The following is an 18,675-nucleotide window of genomic DNA, read 5'->3' as shown; positions in this document are numbered from 1 at the left end:
TAATTATTACTTTGCCACTGGAATCAAAACACCCCACAGAAAATAGTTTCTAATATCAAGAGTTCTATTCTCAATAGATTTTCTTTATTAAGCAAAATGTAAACATGTCTAACCAGAAGTGAACAAAACACATATTTAACATTTGTCCTACCTTTGTGGTAGAGACTGAAGCTGCTGGAATGAAGGCAGATGTAGTGCTTGTCATCAAAACCTTCATATTTAGTCACGCAAAATAACGAACCACTATTGAATTCTAACCAGAATTCACCATGTTTGTTTTCCAACAGATCTCCATTATCTTGCTAATAAGATCAGAAGAACACAGAAGTCATTAATTAAATGCAGAAAATTAAGAATGACCCTTGAGATGCTCCTTCTTGATTTAGCTTGGGAGGATCTCCCAGACAGTAGCACAGTGATCCGAGTCCTGAACCATTCAACATATTAAAAACTGAATAATTAAATGCTATGCACCCCAGGGCCTCTTCTGCCAAATGAATCCCTGTACTTCATCCTCCTTTATTGTAGATAAATTACTAGCTACCATCTCTGGAGTAGAACCAGCACGTTTTCCAAAAGAAGGTCCATGTAATGTTTGCCTTTTGATCTGCAATGAAAGCTAAACTTCCAAAGGTGCTGTCATTGTGGCATGCATCAGAAAACTGACCTTCATCATCACTGAAACAGCCTCTAACTGCCTCAATTACTAGACGTGTGTATTACGGTAGACTTAAAATAAGACACACTTGAAAAATCATTTTGGATTTATAAATCTTTACCTTTACATCTGTAAACACTGCCATCAATCCATGATTAATACTCAGAAGGACCGAGAGAAAACTCTGTGAGTTCTTGTTCTGAGAGTCTAGTTTTTTTTTCCTACGGGAACGATAATTGTGATCAACAGTAGAAAAATACTGCAGAGTCTCCTCCTCAGATCCACTCTCCTCATCTATGAGAAACAAACGTCACAATTACAGCTCTTCTATCAGCTTACTAAAACAGCATTCAAATTTGAACATTGTCACAAGAATATTTATTTATTTTACAATCTCATTATTTTTACAAAGGACCTGACAGACAATAAAAATGTACTTTCTATGTTTTTCTCTTCACCACTGAACTTCAGGCAATGTATATATTATCATTATTAAAATAACATTAATAAAATTCTTAATAAACATCTAGAAGTGGGGAAATACTGTAACTTACTAAAAGGTATTATAAAACATAGTTAAAAGTGGAAACATCAAAGAAAAATTTTAAATCCATCAATGTAAAAGGTTACCACTTTGTTTATTGATAAGCCAGGCATTTAATTCAGAAGAAATTTAAAATACATTACCATAGTGAACTGTAGATTTAAATGGACTAAAACTATCTTTGCTGAAGGTATTAATCAGTTGACTGGCTACTGAAAGCCCAATACCGTATGAGATATTTTCAAATGTCTCTACTGGTGAAGGAGCTGTTGGTTCCCAAAGCAGCAAATCATTAAAGATCCTATAAAGACAGAAGTTGAAAAATAAATACATAACTCCTGGTTCAGCTGAAGATAAACTAAAGAATATCCCTTTAAGAAGTCACATGAATCATACATTTTTTCTCAATGGTGAAATGGAAATTAGATTCTACAAAAGACTTTTTTTAAAGCATCAATTATATTCTCTCAATGGAAAAATAACTGATATGGCTATACTGCAAGGCAGTGAGAAAGGAATCCGTATAGTTAGTGTCTACCTGAGTCCAAATTACACACATTCAAATGCACTTTAAAGGAGGAAGTTTATTAAAAATAGAAACCCATAAAAGAACAAAAGGAAGATTGTTTATGTGTATGAGAGCCCTCTGTAAACTGTAGCAGATTACACATTGTCTCATCTGACTCTCCTCAATCCCATGGGGCAGCCGAGGGAGAATTATTATTCTCACTTTACACCTGAAGAAACTGTCTCCGAAAGGTTAAGTGATCTGTCCAAGGTCATACAGCTAATCAGTGGGAGAACTGGGACCAGAGCCCAGGTAACTTCCAGCTCCCAGCTGAGTTCTCTACCATTTCTCACTTTCTCTAGGGATACATGCTTTTTCATTCTTCAACAGAAAGCACAGCTTCACTGGGAAGTCTGCGTGAGATGAGCAATGCGTGTAGAACAGGGAACAGAGAGAGGAACCCCTTCTAACTAGTGCAACAGTCAAGTCAACACTGGTGATTAACGAGGGGATACATGTCAAGCTAGACTACCACCACATCCTACTTTTCCAAAGAAATACTCGTCACTACTCAGATGCCCCACCCCCACCACCCATCTCTTATGTTGCCATGAAAGCTCAGACTTTCCAATGTCCTCTACAAAGACTTTTGTTAGGTTTGGACCCATAGCATATCCTTCACATACATAATTCAATCATCGCTACGCTATTTTTTTGTTTCCCCTTCCTAGACTGTAGCCCCTCAGAGAGGGATTTGTGTTTTTGTCATCGTTATATGTGCCTAGCACAGTGGCTGTCACACTGCAGGCACTGCAGGTTTGAGGGCAGGACCAGTGGATGACTCACATGGAAGGACTGCCAGAAACACAGACTCATCGTAAAGCCTAGTATGAATACCAATCAAGGTGCCAAGCGATGATGCAGCCCAGGCCCCTTCCTGTGAGAAGCCACTTGTCTAGGAACTTCCCGGGCCAATTCCCAAGCTTCTGAGGCCCTAGAAAGTATAAACCAGGACTGAGTACTGCAACTCTCAGTAGATTGTAATCTCCACCTAAAAGGTCTCTTTTTGGAAGCATCACTGGGTGAGGAATACCAGGCACACGGGGCAGAAGCATGTCTCATCTCAGACACACTGACAGTGACGCCCAGAACTGTGCGGTACTCATGCGGCCCACCGCCTCGTGCACATGTTACTCACAGGACAAAGAAACAAGAGTCTAAACCCAGATCTTAGTCTAAACTCCTGTATGAACATATAGTGAAAACGAAGAAGTTTCTTAGGAAATTTTTCTTTACCTTATTCCCTACAACCATTCTCTTACCTTCATAGGTTAAAGAAAAACTATTACTTTAAACAAAGCCTGGAGCTCATGATATGTGACCTGTAAATGTAAGTTTCAAATGATTCTACTATGTTTTCTTTATTTGTATTTTGGCCTAAACACAGTTTTGACACGATTATTATTATAAAATGTTGAATGATGTCTCTAATATCAAGAAAGAAAACACTTAAGATATTTAAGGACACAGCACCATGATTCTGTGGCCGTGAGCCTGAAACATAATAGATGCTCAATAAATATGTGATTTAATAAAACCAGTTAGAATACTTTTTTATATTCTATTCTGAAAGATTTTTGACATAGAAAAAAATCCTCCTGTACCTGGGACTATCTTTCTAAAAAGAGCCAGTTGACCAAGTCACTAAAGGAAAAAAACAGTATTTTACATGTATGAAGTAAAAGCAGAGTTGGTTATAACTCCTGCTCAAAAAGATATTTTTTAATTTTATATATAATATTGAGGCATTTAGCAAAACTTGAATGGGATCTGAGGATTAGACAGTAACATATAGTATTAATTCTCTCATTTTGATGGCTGAATTATGGTTATGTAGAAGAATGTCCCTATTTGTGAGAAATACTCAAGTGCTCAAGGCTAAAGCGACATTAAGCCGGCAGCTTACTCTCAAATGGTTCAAGGAAAGAAAGCTCTTGGAACTGTATTTGCAAACTTTTCTGTAAGTTTGAGAATGTCTGAAAATTTTTAAAATAAAAAAAAGCCAAATAAGGGGCAAAGAATTCACACCCTGAGCAACTTAGATATGTGATTTATATGATCCACAGGATGGGGAACACTACAGTATTTCTGTAATTCTAGGGGCCCAGAGACAGAGAAGTGAGCAGAGTAAGAAAGAACAGAAACTCTCTTTAGCAGCTCCCCAGATGAACAGATACTCTCCAGTTCCGATTTAAGCTCCCTCACCCGCCATACCACTGATGTCCCTCACATGCGAACTGCCAGCTGCTGGCAGAACGCTGCAGCACACCTGAGAACTACATCTCCCACCAGCTGAATGATGTTTTGTACAGTCACCAAGGGTCGGCTGGGTTTGGTTTCAAATCTGTTCATCCCACCTGTATGTTACTATAAGTACAGTTTAATTCAATATCGTGCTGATGACTTAAGTATACAGGCTTCAGTGAAAAAAAGCCTAAAACACTTGGAAGGATTCTGCACTCAGACTGCTTTGAAACTATTTTTTCAGTCCACTCTAAAGGAATTGAAACTGAATATTTTAGACAAAGTCTTCTGGACATACAGTAAACAAAAATGCTAACCAGTGGCTCATAATCAAAGAAAGGCCTTGTCCTGCATTTAAGAAAGAAGCGGTTAATGAACATATATTCATAAAGGGAATATTTAAAGTACGTATTACTACTCTGATATCCCAGTTTAACCAACAGCCACCTGCTCAATCAATGCAGAAGGAGAAAGAAATGGATAAACCTCTGGCTGGACCTTGCACTAGTGTCATTTCGCTGTTAGCCCTGCACATTTGTTAGTTCTCAGCAGACACTGCTCAACTATAAAATAAGGAGAGTAGTCCAGAGGTCATGGTTTCCAAACTTCAGATCATGTGTAACTCCCAACAGTTTAAAAAAAAATTGTGAAAGCCTTCCAATGTGAATTTATAAGTTACATGTTACTATTTATGTTATATTATAAAACAAACATAAAAATGTAAATTTTAAAAGCAGATTTTTTTAAGTTAAATAGAAGTACTAACATTTTCTTCCTACGCCTCAGTGGGCTGCCCTGTGACTCACATCTTCAAGACAACTGAACTAAGTGGATCTTTCTGAAACTTAACTTCCTCATTCTAAGGATGACCGTCCCGCTCACTGGCTGCCAGTGAGGAGACCCAGAGCTTAGTATTAACAGTTAAGGATTAAAGGGCCAGGGTTATTGGATACCAAGTAAATCTACAGCAGAAACAACAGTTTGGAGTTTCTGAAGATTAACAAAAATTTAGATAATTTGCTTACATGTGGGAAGCAAGGGATGACAGACACTAAGGACATCTTTTTCTAGAAACCTACATGACCACCCCTCAGGTACGCCAGAGTGGGTGGAATGATAACCATAACAGATGACTCCTGAGTGCTTACTGCACACCAGGCACTGCTCTCAGAACCTTCCACATGTACATCATCTAATGCTCCCAACAACCCACTGAGACCCATTCAAGTATCATCTCTATGTTACAGATGAGGAAACTGAGCTTACAGGGACTGGGTGAACCGGCCAAGAGTCTATGACCTTCCAATCCTAGAATGCCATTTATTTCAACATATTTGCTTGGTATATGTTTCAAGGTACTTACATGTAATGAACTTCAGTTTTATACACAAGTTTACAAGTTAGAGTTTCTACTTCTAACCAGATGCTTCCGTTTAACTCTGAGAAGGGATGTTCCTTGTACAAAGACTCCAGGACTCGGACTCTACACTAGTACCCGTTGGTCCTCTATTACAAGTACCTCCCAACTCTTTTCATGTCACTGTACCTGAAGAAGATGCATTTTCTCAATATCCTGTGGTAAGGTGACAGGGGGCAACTAGCCAACTGAGGGTGACAGGAATAAACACCTCACACATCAGTAACCCAGTTACCAGGCACACTGGTCAGGAAACTCCGCTATGACAACAGCCCACTGTGACAGTAACAGTTCTACGGTAAACACCGCACCAAGTACACTGAGCTGACAGTAATACTGTCGCAAGGGAAGAAAAGGGGCAAGAGGGAAAGCAGGGAGGTAGGGCGACAGGGAGGCAGTTAGGAAGAGAAGTCTGATCCCAAAGATTCAACTAAACGTGTTTAAACTCACCTATTATAAAGCTTCTCATAAAAGCTTTTATTAGGTAGTGTTATATGAATATTAGGTAACGTAAGTTCCAGCACATAGTGAGAATTGCTGATTGCTTTATCCTGAAACTCTGTCATTTCTACAGGGTCTCCTGGCATCACCATCTAAAACATAACAGTTTAGTGCAGAAACAATGCATCAAATAACCATTTTGTATTTATCTTCTTGCTCTACCCATACAACTAAGTGAGCAACTAAATAAGCACGTAACTTTTAACCAAGGGAGAAACAGACATTATTTAATCTTGGAACTAAAAATCTAACAAAAACAATATACAATGTATTTTACTTAAAGGATTAAAACCATTGCTATCTGATAGAAGGTAATTCCTTTGTTGCTTGCTCACTTTTTATTTTACCTGTTCATTTTCGAACATTACTCTACGAGAAGAAAAGGGAGACGGGGCTGGTCTTCTCAGGTCACAAACGTCTTTCAGCGAATGAGCGCCTCCCTCCTCTTCCTCCTGATAGTGGCCACCATCACTTTCTTCTTCCTCCTCAGCTGCTATTCTCTCCAAAATGGAATGCATGGCTGGTGGGTTTACTTTCAGTACAATTCTGATAACAGAGACCATTTTAAAAATCAAGATCTAAGCGTAAACTGCAAAACTAACTTGTATACAAACTAATACAAAGCCCACTGATTAAGTCATTGGTGATAGGAGTCGAATTTGTAGTCTAGTTATGTTTACTGCTGTAAACTTAAAAGTGTGAAATTGATGCAACAACTAAATAAAGGAACATTAACATTTTATACTTGGCTAACTGAAAATCTGATATTTTGAGAATAAAAGGGTTATTTTAAAATTTCATTAATAGCCAGCAAATTTTACCTAAGAATTCTATATATTATCAGTAAGCCAAATTCACCTACATGCCATCTGTTTGACTATGATGGAATACTTGCATACCTGAGAAACCTCACATTATATAATTGTCCGAGTGGAAAAAAGGAGGGGTTGATTAGGGAATCTATTCAGAACAGCAAAGCCATCTTTTCCCTCAGGAATTTCAATAGGCTTGTGTTACTGGTGGTCTTCTGTGGCTACAAACCCAAAATATCAGGAGCCTCTGACGACACTAGCTTGTGTGCCACAGAAACGCCATTCCTTCCCGAATCCTCCGCGGCACAACACTAGCACAGGGCTCGGTGGTCTCCTTTTTATCACCACATCAGCCCGCTGTCACGAGGAGGCATGGTGTTCTCAAACAAAGCAGCTGTGTTGCATCTACAACAGCTTTTTTTCCCCTAAGCAGGTGGTGCCAGTTGTTTCTATTTATGAACTAAAAACCTGTCTCCTAATCTATAGATATCCTAATGCAAATCATGCTTTCAAACTACTTAATTGAAATAGATCTGTTTCTTATGATGAAAACTCAGGCTCTAAACTCCTGCTCACTATCAGGCATGCACTGATAATGCCTACCCAGGCATCTAATAGTCTGATACATAGGGGGCAGGGCTGTAAAAGAAGGCAAGTAAAAAAAAATGGCACAAAATAGATCGCTTTAATTCTTTGAGAGACTTCACGTACTCAGTTTTCAACATAATAAAGGATCATTATTCAGAGAAAACTAAGTTCTTTTAAATATAACCCAAGCCCACTATCAGGATAATTTGATTTAAAGAATGATTTCTCCTCCCTAAGACTCCTCTGAAGCCATGCTGCTCTAAGTCCAACTGCACACTGGGATCACCTGCTATAGCTTTTAAACTACACTGATGCCCAGGCTCTGTTTCAGAATCTTAAGGTGGTGCCCAAGATGAGTGTTTTACAAAAGCGCCCCAGACCTGAAAACACTTTCCTAAAACAATCACTGACTAAGATTCATTTGACGGTTAACCAAATGGTGCTATATGGTATCTCTTCCACTAAAGCCCTTTTTAAAAATGAACTATTTTTAAAATGGTTAATGATTCTTTTGTCCATCTAATTAGGCTCGGTAACTTGAGGCCACAGAACACATTTTATATTTCCATCCCTGTCAGTATCTAACAGACACCTTTGACAAAGTAGTACTCAATATATTTTTTTAATTTAATTTTTCCATCTTCTTTTGGTTCTCTCATCAAGGCTGAATATTTTTAGCTTAAATTTAATAGCCAAAATAGTAAAAAAAAAAACAAAACCAAAAAAAGCCCACACACACAGAAAAAACTATAGCAACTTATTTTTGAAAGGAAAATCCCATTAAACGTATGTACCATAGACATTTGGCACTCACCGCGGCCAGTCAAAGTCATCTGACGACGTTGTATCTCCATCTCCTCCACTAGCCACATGGAAAAACTTAATAGATGGTTCTCCTTTACCTTCCTGGAATGACCCTAATAAAACCAGACTGATTAACTGAAATTCATTTCTTCTCAAATGCTAACAGAAAAGGTACTTTCCTCCTTAGAGGAACAAAGATCCTCTAAATCAGGGACATGATGCAACACTGACTTCTACAGAATTTACTCATTTGTTCCTGCTGCACATGTGCACGTGAGGAGACAGGATGAGCAGATAAATTAAAGATGCTAGCATTTTGCTATTTGAACTCAAAGCCTTAATGTGTACAGTGCAATCATCATGACATATTAAATGCAGCAGCTACCACTTACTGAGTGCCACCTAGTGATTCTTCTTCATAGAAGTTTATGCATTTAATCTAGAAACATAGGGATAATAACTGCATTTCTTAAATGTCTATTTTGTACCAAGCACTGTAAGAATTATCTCTTCACAATAACCCCATACATGTTTTTTCATTCCATTTTACAAAGAATGGCTTTCCACTAGAATAGTGAGTTTCTTATCACTAGAGACAAGGGAAGGCTCCAGATAACCCTAAAGGCCTTTTCACGAAGTCATAATTGGCAAGTCAACTTTAAATGTCTATAGATACGTAAAACTCAACAAGAACAAGGGAAGGGAAACTGCAACCTATTCCCAGAGAAGGAGGTTAGCAGAGGGGGGTGTGGTGGCAGAGAGGGGCTGGGGGGGTAGGCAGAGGAGGGCTGCTTAGGAACCACAGAAAAAGTCAGGATCCTCCAGAGTTCCTCACACACTGGGTTCACTCTAAGTCTGTATACTGTCTTCATTAGCTGACGAAAGCAAAGTAATACACGAAAACGTACCACATTTTACAAAGAAAAGTCACAAGAGACTAGTATGATGGTTGAAAGCTCAAGCTCTAGTTCAGGCTCGGGTCTGAATCTTGATTCGGACACTTACTACTATGTGACGTTGGAAGGCACCTCTTCAGAAGTCAGTAGGAGTCCTCAGTTATAAAAAAGGAAAGTAATTGGGATGGGGAGGGTATAGCTCAGTGGTGGAGTGCATGCACAAGGTCCTGGGTTCAATCCCCAGTTCCCCCATTAAAAATAATTGTAATAAACAAATAAACCTAATTACCCTCCCTCCAAAAAATAAAAAAAAAAAGAGAGAGACAAAAACCAAAAGTAATTGGAAATAATAAGCTTATCATAACTATGACGATTAAAGGAAACAAGACAATATGTGGGAAATGCTCAGCACATAGCAAACACAGAGTGGCACTCAATAAATTCTGGCTACTATTAGTCCTACAACATGTAAGTGGTAGGCAGTATTAAAATGTAGGCTAAAGCACTATATTCTCTAAGTGAGTCATCATGGATCATAGTTCCTTCTAAAAAACTGACCTATATTTTACATACGTATACAATACTGGGGGAAAAAAGTTGTTACTCTTGTTTTCTAATATATGTCTTTAAGTTTATTGCATTTGGGGACTGTTATAGTTTTTCTTGATGTAAGTTTTGGTAACAGTCATTTCTAGTCTGACTCTTCTACAGGCATGTTCAACCTTACCGACTAGTTCTCTAAAGGTAAGCTCCAATTTAACTTGTTCAGGGGTTGATCCTCCTATGAATTCAGTCTTAAATTCTAGATCTGTGAATGCTAAATGAAGAATCTCCTTCTGAAGTGATTTCTTAAACCATGGTCCTCTCTCTTGATCTGATCGAAGATCAGGTATTGGGAAGCGAACAGAAAGGTTCAACGCTGGTGTAGCAACTTGTACTGATATCCGACAATTTGCAGGATTATGTGAATCATCTAGAAATACTTCAGCGAAAGCTTTATGCTAAAACACAAAATATCAAAAATATGCCAAGATGTTAAGTTACACAAATAAACATAAACGACACTGGTTTTCAACATCACAATATATATAATCACTGCTTCTTCTTTAAGGATAATGCATTAAAATACAATTCGTATTAACTACTACCATGTTAATTTAGCATAATGAAATTTTATAATGCAACAGTACTGACGAAAGTCAGAACTATTGGCAAGTTACACCTTCGTATAAAACTGAACACAGGTGCTACAGATGTATACACATCCTACTAGACTAAAAATGAATTAGCTTATCAACAAACTCAATATGGTTAAAAATCACTATAGTAAAATAAATGCAATTTGAAGGATTTATCCATTAATATGCTATTTTATAGACTTCAATGTGAAATCAGAATTACGCCAAGTGCAAAGACCCATCCCTGACTCATCTCTATTTCCAGGACTAAGCCCAGGCTTGGCACAGCACAAGTTCTAAACAAATACTCCCTAAGTGATTCACTCTGAGCTCCCATCCAACCTAAGGGTATGATCCCATCAAATAACTCTTAGAAACCAAAACACGTATGCACCATTTACTTAAAGCCCTCTTACAATAAAAGGGCCAAAGAACAAGCCCTTCAGATTAAAGTCTATTTCTATTTTTTCTCTAAAATGTACTGTAACTTAAAGATTTAGTCCAGAGTATAGTGTAGGTGATAACATGCCTCAATTTCATGGATCAGTCTTTAACTTCCTAAATTAGAAAGGTCCCTTTCTATGCTAACACTTGGATTTTTAACAAACATATTCTTTCTTTCCCCTATTTGACTTTCCAATACTAACCCCTACTCTCAGCAAAAATAACTCAAGAGATTAAATCATCATCCTAACACATCTATGGCTAACAGTAGATATAGACACTAGCTCCACAGAATTTAAAATAACTAGCAGTTGTTGATAGTAAAAAATTAAAGAATGTTGATTTAATATGAATACCCACCACTAATTAAGGGAGAGGCAAATATGTAGTAAAATATCTTTTCCCTTTTCTTTTTAGCCAAAGTTGTCTCTGTCTGTGCCTGATTGTAAAATTCTTAGCAGACATCTTGCAAATCTGACTTACTTGATTTGCTTTTAGAAAAAACACCAGGCATCAGGTCTAAGTAAAAGTGATATAATGTGATGCTAACACAATATGATAAATTATGTTTCCATTTTCAAAAGTATATCCTACATTATATGGGCTACACTTTAAAGGAAATTCAAGTACTTTATTACATGTGTGAATAGATACAGTTTTGTGAAGATATTACTGTCACAGTTCATAAAATTCAGATAAACACAGAAAAGAAAATCTAATTCCACTACCACCCTAAAACAGTCAGTGTTACCTATCTGAAGAACAAAAACAGGCAAAACTTATCTAATGGTGTATTTCCAGCCATTCTTTCCCTATATACAATTTTATTTACACAGTTGTAATAATTTATGTGGAATAATACATTCTACTTTCTCACGTAATACTTCATGAGCCTTCTTCATGTTGTTGTACCATCTTTAAAACCATCGTTTACAACGGCAGCATAAAATTTCACTCAGTATAATAGCACAACCTATTTACCTAGTCTACTATCTAGATATACAAGATGTCTCCATCTTTTATTACAAATAATGCTGTTTTAATAACATATGCTATTTAACCCATTAAGAATAGTCATTAAGTTCAGAAATCAGCCCAGTATGCCTATTAACTGGCTATAATTATGATTAGTAGTCGCAACTTTTTAAATACTTACCAGACTAATGTGCTTATTGTATGAAGTATACATGTGAGATGCCATCATCTCCACTGTAGTAAGTTTTTGGGGTTGAAGCAAAGAATTTAACCTGTCCACAATACTGATATCCAGCTCACAAAATACTGGGTTTAATTTAATTTGTAATTCTGCCTTCTGAGGAACAGAACTAAGTCTTGCTTGATTACTCTTAAAAAAAAAAAAAAGAAAGTATTAATATGATAACGAGCAATTCTATAAAATTAAATTAAAACTTTGTGATTGTGATAAAATATATATCAAATGAAAATTTACAGATGGTAATCACACAAAAAGATCTCTTACCTGGGGTCCTTTATTCTCAGAATGCTTATAATGAAGCTGAAGACACACAGGAGGGTGGGAGTCAGTTCGTTCTTTGGAATGGAACATTAAAAGCTTAAAAACAAAGAAGATAAATTGAATGTACAATATTAAGCTATAATTAATCACATCAATTAATAGAAGAACTAATATAACGGTGGGAAGAGCTTTTTGAAGTCAGAGAATCTGGGTTAAGTCTCACTGTTAGTTATTTACTAGCAATGTATCTTAGATAAGCCGGTCAACTTCTGTGACATTAGTATCACATCTGCAGAGTGTTACGTGGGTTCACAGAAAGCCCTGTGAACATAAAATAAGACACAAGGGCAAAGCAATAGCAATAAAAATGTTATTTCAATAGCTTCGAAAAGTTTCTCTAGGACCCGCTTTTAGGATAGGAAAAAAATCAGATTAATAATAAATGAACTTAGCACACAGTAGGCATTCAGTAAACATTTGCTGAATAACAGAACTGTTCTGAAATTGACAGTGCTTGGAAAATTAGTGAAACGAAGTCATTTGTCCCATAACCTGTTTGCCTCTAAAACAAGTCAACTCTAAAAATGTGACTCACTCTTATAATCCCTTTGAATGCCATAATTAAAAATCTATTTCAACAAAATACAAATGCAAACATGCACAAAAAACTTCTTCCTATGTCTTTTTTAAGAAAATCATTGCTATTCATACAATTCTTAAAAAGCAAGACAGATTTAAAGAATAATCCCAAAAGGAAAGCATCTAGCATTTACCTCTGTATAGTGAGGAGGAACAGAATGAAAATCAGTCGGAAACAGGCACTCCAAAAGTTCCATTTGCCCAATGGACATATCAGTACTGAAATATCGGGAAGATGATCTTTGCCTTTGTTCATAGGACACTTTGATGCCAGTACCTATAAATCTATTATGAAAAACACAGCATGTAAGTGTATCCATACACTTCTAGATTAAACAATGTCTCAAAGCATAGTATATGTGTTAATTCCCACCTGTTCTGACAAGTTCAAATTGTTAGTAATAATTAATATTCTTAAGGATATTAACCAGAAAGATGCTTCAAATTTCCCATTCCCTGATGTAAGACAAAGAAATCAGATCTGGGGAAGGATATAGCTCAGTTGTAGAGAGCATACCTAGCATGCACGAGGTTCTAGGTTCAATTCCCAGTAACTCCATCAAAAATGAACAAACCTAATCACCTCCCTCTTCAACAAAATTTTTAAAAATTAAAGATAAATTGAAAAAAAAAAAAAAAGAAATCAGACCTGTTGACAGGAAATTATCCAAGATATGTTTCCCAACACTGCCCTTCCCTCTTCTACATTTAAAAATTTACACTGCAGTGGATAAAGCCTTTCAAATCCGTAAAATATATGTAATAGTTTTTTACAATTATCTAGAGGAATCATGCAATATCTTAAAAACTTCAGTCAGTAGAACTCAAATGAAGTTCTGTATCTAGTTTTTGTTACTTCTGTTGTATTTCCTACTGGCAGATACTTGAAACCTTGTCAAAAATGGGAAGGAAAAAATATTTTTGCAGTTTTATTATAAATATTATGGTCCTAACCTATAGTTTCTTTTGCTAGATATGCTAGATATAAAAGCTACTTTGCATATTAATTTTAATGCTTCAAAGAATTTAAAGTTAAAACACAAGCCCAAAATATTTTCTAAAAATAATAACATATGAGCCTCAGTCATTATATAAAATATGACTGGAGAATTTATAGGTCAGTCTCATTAAAATACCACTTACACAGTAACAATATTATACATACTTATAAATTTAATTATCTCTTCATCTATTAGGACTCAACCCATGAAAAGATCGGTAGCTATTTCAACAGCTTTGATTCTTTTTTTTTAAGCGGAAGTTGAAAATGTAGAATTCAAGCTCAGGATCAGCCTTGGTATCACTTCCCACCCCACGGGCAGTGGCGTATGAATCACTCCCAAGTCCCTTTTCATTAGTTCATTCTATTCTCACCACCGCCATCTCTGCTAAGCCAGTGACAATAAGAACCATTTTTATGATCATAATGGTGTCAGTGGAGAATGATGGCAAAATGTGGCCAAAGAAACTTGACAAAAGCAGGGCAGGGAACTAAAGAAAAGATAATCAGAAAACTCCAGATTACCTAGATCTTATATCTGAATGTTTCACATGCCAAATAACCTGAGTGAGACATTCTATGGTAAACATCTTTGCAGTACTGCAAGAAAACCTCATTCCACTCATTTACAAATAAAACGTGAATTAGAAAAACAAATGGAGATGGGTAGATGGATAAATGAAAAGTCCATATTTGGTTCTTTTCCAAGGATCATTAACAAATACAAGAGTTTACCTAAGGTGATCATGTGAGCAAGCTTCTGCAAATACCGCTCGGAAAGACTTAAAATCTTCTGTTGAAAATCTTGCTGGATCAATCTTTTCTATACAAGTAAAGAAAGCTATCGCCATAGATGTCAACGGATTAAGGTTCAGTGACGTTTCAGGTGGAGATAAAGGATCGATGTGAAGCACAGAGACTGAAAAAGTTCCCACAGCTAGTCTAAAAATAAGTTCAGGCCTGGATTCATCCACTGACACAGATCTAGACGGGAGAGCTGAAATACATGTGTTCAAATTATATACATAAAATTTAATACTTGAAACAACACATTACATCAAAAGTATAAAACAATTACTAATGTGTGATCACCTGTAATGTGAACAGTTTGAATCAACGAAATAAGTAAAATAAACTGTAATCTTTCTGCATTTTACATCCAGGATCCTTGATAATTGAAGTACAAAAAAATATGTTACACAGGGAAACATATGAACAAAACTTCTGCATTAATAAAACTGTCCTGGAAAAAGTCAGAGATTAACCAAAAGCTGCTGACCAAATTTCCTTTAAGCTTTGTGTCTACTTCAACTAAATTTTGCAGAAAAGAAAACTGAGGTTCTCTCTTAAGGGAACTGTAAACAGTGAAACAAAAATCAGATAGTTGATTAAGACTCCTGAACTGCAACAATAATATGAAACTTAATGGTATACTTTTTAATAAAAATATTTAAGTATTTAAACACACAAAGAATACAATAAATAGGCAACTATTCTAAAACACTTCACAGTGAATTATTCAACAATGCTTCATTTTCTTTCTAAACATTATTAAATGGCCTAGACCAAAGGAAATTTTATGAAGAAAAAGAAAAGAATCAGTAGAATGGCATTCTTCAAAAGTAATTTTTTTTCAAGTTTTTAAAAAATACCAGTGAAAACTATCAACAAATGTGTTTTTTTACTTACAAGTCTTCTGTAAAGATGCTGGGTGAACTAGGTTGGATGGTAATGCTGACCCTCTTACTGGCTGTTCTTTATGATGATCAATGAAATCTCCCCAAGTTGGCTGAAGCTATAAAACAATTTTTTAAGCACATTAATAAAGTGCAAAATTTTAGAAGCAATTTTTCAAGAATAGAACAAAAATTAAATAATACTTTACCACAGTGGTGCTTAGTGGAGATCCTGCTGGGGTATTGGTGTATGTACTAGTTAATGATAACTCGAGGTCCATATTTGGGGGTTCCCCAAGGGGTGGAAGGGAAGAGAGACTATGGGACATGTCCATATCAGCCATGGAGAAGAAAACTTCTTCTTCTAGAGAGAATGAAAATTTGTCAACTTTATTATAATTCCCCCAATTCACATCTTTAAGTAATTTAATATATATTAATAACACATTCTTCTTTCAGAGATACAGTGATGCCCTAAATTTTATGTTACTTCCAATGGGGTAATTTCTTTGGATGCAACATAGATAGCTAATAGAAGGATAAGCTAGCCTACTGGTGAACTTTTTTTTTTTTTAAACATATGCTAATCCATATTACATGGTCTATTTTTAAGTGTCATATGATTTTAAAACAGTCCAGATTCTAAAACTGTATTAATATCTTGCTATCCCTAGCTTCATATGGCTACAGCTATTACTTAAAAAAAAAAAGAGTTCAATATTTTATTTAGAATTCTGTTCATGTTCCACTTCCTTCTTTCTGGAGATTGTTCTACCCTCATGCAAATGAAGTCTGTATGGTCAAAATTTCTTGAGTAGACTTTAATTTTTTATTTAGTTCAACATTCCATATTTAAATCGACTCTTACTATTTACGGTATTAGTGCTTACACATTCTGAAACACCTGTAAATGCAAAGTAAACTGGGTAAAGATTAAATTTACAGACAACTGATAGGAAGATTAACAGACAAAGGTTCCTATTTAAAGGAAGCCACTGCAGATCATTATGTGAGCACATAAGAATTTGACAAAATGAATAATTACCTCCAATTTATCTTTTGTGCAAATCCACATTTTTAACTGACTTTCCATAGAATAAATCATGATTTACAAAACAAAAGTACACAATCAGAAAGGATACTGCAGCACACATGTGCCAGAGCATCACTGTAAAGCTGTGGTTAGATAAACATACACAATTTAAACCTTCTTACAGCACGGATCTCCTGTTTTCTTCATTACTACACTCCACATCACAGCAGCCAAAATTAAGTTCACCTTGGTCTGTGATGATAACGCATGACTCCGCAGTCAACTTTTGGAGTTGCTTACCCCGGCTAGAAGGTGTACGAGCCGTTTCTGTCTCATAAAAGCTTTGTTCTGAGGATACAGCGGCAGAGAGGGAATCTTTCCTCAAATAATACCGGTTTAATTCCATTTGGATTCGATATTCATCTTCTTGCTGCATAGGTCGATTTTTTCTGTCTTTATTAGCTAACCCTATTTTGCTTGAATTTTCTACAAGCATGCAAAAGGAAAGCAAAACAGTAATTAAATTTGGACTTACTTAATTATTTCTCTCTCAACCCATTTATCCAATATCAATGCAACTTACTACCACAGTCAGTGCAAAATCACCACTAACAATCAGACATCTAAGTGAGAGCTCTAAGTAGCCAGCTAGGAATCACAAGATCTTATCTTTGATAGATAAGTCATTCAAAAGAGTGCTTTTAATATGTCCTATTTACTGTGTTTAAGAATTATACCTTCTTGGTTGTGTGAAGTACTATCCCCAACCAAGGAAGTAAGTCAGTCAGTTCTGAAATGTTAAGTATGTGACACAAAAAAATCTGACTGATAATTTGTGCCATAATATAATTTGAAAGACCCAATCAAATTTAACTATTGAGGATTCTTATTTATAATACAGCTTTAAGTTCACATATTCCTATAAAACAATATGCTATATAATTTAACTAAAAGGGTTTAAAGAATTAGAAATAGTAACAGAGTTATACTTGCCTGGTCCAGCAATAGCTGCTAACATATCCAAAAGCAAGTGTACCTGCCTTGGCGACAGGAATAGATGTATAGAGTCTATCTGCCCATCAATATCCAACTTAAAAAAAAAAGAAAAAAAGAAACCTACTCAGGATGAACAATCTTTATAAGATCACCACAAATCCCAGAATATTTTAATAAAGTGAGAGGAATACTGATTGTTTAGTCTTAGATTCCCTCACCTAAGATTCTACTAATTCATACAATCTAAATGAAAAGATACAAGGCCACCAACTACTGCCCTACAAGGGAAAATCCTCTGAAGAAATTCCCTGTTGACAAGTCCAGTGTCATATCTCACATCTCTGAGATTTCCGAGTATTTAAAGTATCTGAAGAGGCATAAGACATAAGGTATTTGAGGAGGCCTAAGACATAGTCTCCAAGAAAGAATATTAAGATAGCAGTAATAGAACATTCATTCTCATCATCATTTCAAAAGACTCAAATCACAATCTTTAAAGCTTGATTCAAACCAAGAGCAAATAAAGTTGGCTTTCCTAAGTCTGCCCATGGATCACACTCCCTACTGGAACAGCACGGACCTTCATAACCAACAGCATGCCCTCCGAATGCCCGCTGCCCTCCACACAGTCCACTCCCCACTGGCACTGAGCCACAGCAGGAAGAAAGTGCTCATGTGAAACCCCCTTCTCTTTTCCAACTCTTCGTCCATTTTTCTCTCTAGGAAAAAAGCCCCATTCCACTCTCATGCTGATTCCTGTGGAATATACCCTGACAAAAGCAACTACTCTGTTCTCTCATCACATTCTGAGAAGTTACAGATGCTGGCCTTAGTTTTCATTCGCCTTTCCTCTTAGTTCTAATGCCAACACTGACTCCTGTTATTTTTATGCCATTTTACAATTAAAAAATAATTCAATTAAGAAAACACATTTATATATGGATAATGGCATCTTTCCCAGGAGAAAAACAAATTTCTTCTGATTCTAAAAACAAAAAATAAAATAAATTACATAGTGACTTTGAGAAATTTCCATTATCTAACTAATAAAATAAGACATTCTCCAATAATAATCATCATTATTTATCACTTTTGAGTATTGGAGCACTATGTTAGATGCTTTTATTTTATTTCCTCTAATTCTTGTACTGTTCCTGTTTTACAGATGAGGAAACAGGTTCACAAAGATTAAGTGATTTG

General features: G+C 36.0%; 1 protein-coding gene across 3 annotated transcripts in view; it reads right to left on the bottom strand.

Annotated features, from left to right (window-relative positions):
- The window catches only part of ATG2B (autophagy related 2B), a 63,770-nt gene that overhangs the window by 28,948 nt on the left and 16,147 nt on the right, over nucleotides 1-18,675 (bottom strand). For all 3 annotated transcript variants that reach the window (XR_012507400.1, XR_012507401.1, XM_010968757.3), the window contains exons 7-21: nucleotides 17,473-17,569; nucleotides 16,780-16,965; nucleotides 15,656-15,810; nucleotides 15,460-15,565; nucleotides 14,506-14,767; nucleotides 12,905-13,055; nucleotides 12,135-12,227; nucleotides 11,811-11,999; nucleotides 9,760-10,033; nucleotides 8,147-8,249; nucleotides 6,280-6,478; nucleotides 5,882-6,024; nucleotides 1,346-1,503; nucleotides 780-952; nucleotides 152-302 (exon numbers count right to left, since the gene is read on the bottom strand). Coding sequence is in view for 1 of the 3 variants with exons in the window: in XM_010968757.3 (XP_010967059.2) it covers nucleotides 152-302; nucleotides 780-952; nucleotides 1,346-1,503; nucleotides 5,882-6,024; nucleotides 6,280-6,478; nucleotides 8,147-8,249; nucleotides 9,760-10,033; nucleotides 11,811-11,999; nucleotides 12,135-12,227; nucleotides 12,905-13,055; nucleotides 14,506-14,767; nucleotides 15,460-15,565; nucleotides 15,656-15,810; nucleotides 16,780-16,965; nucleotides 17,473-17,569 (2,440 nt within the window). In the remaining 2 variants the exon portion in view is untranslated. The remainder of the gene's footprint in view (nucleotides 1-151; nucleotides 303-779; nucleotides 953-1,345; nucleotides 1,504-5,881; nucleotides 6,025-6,279; nucleotides 6,479-8,146; nucleotides 8,250-9,759; nucleotides 10,034-11,810; nucleotides 12,000-12,134; nucleotides 12,228-12,904; nucleotides 13,056-14,505; nucleotides 14,768-15,459; nucleotides 15,566-15,655; nucleotides 15,811-16,779; nucleotides 16,966-17,472; nucleotides 17,570-18,675) is intronic.

The sequence above is a fragment of the Camelus bactrianus genome, chromosome 6, assembly GCF_048773025.1.
Source record: "Camelus bactrianus isolate YW-2024 breed Bactrian camel chromosome 6, ASM4877302v1, whole genome shotgun sequence".
Lineage (NCBI taxonomy): Eukaryota > Metazoa > Chordata > Mammalia > Artiodactyla > Camelidae > Camelus > Camelus bactrianus.
Note: the sequence above shows the minus strand (reverse complement) of the source record. Positions and strands in the feature narration are given on the sequence as shown.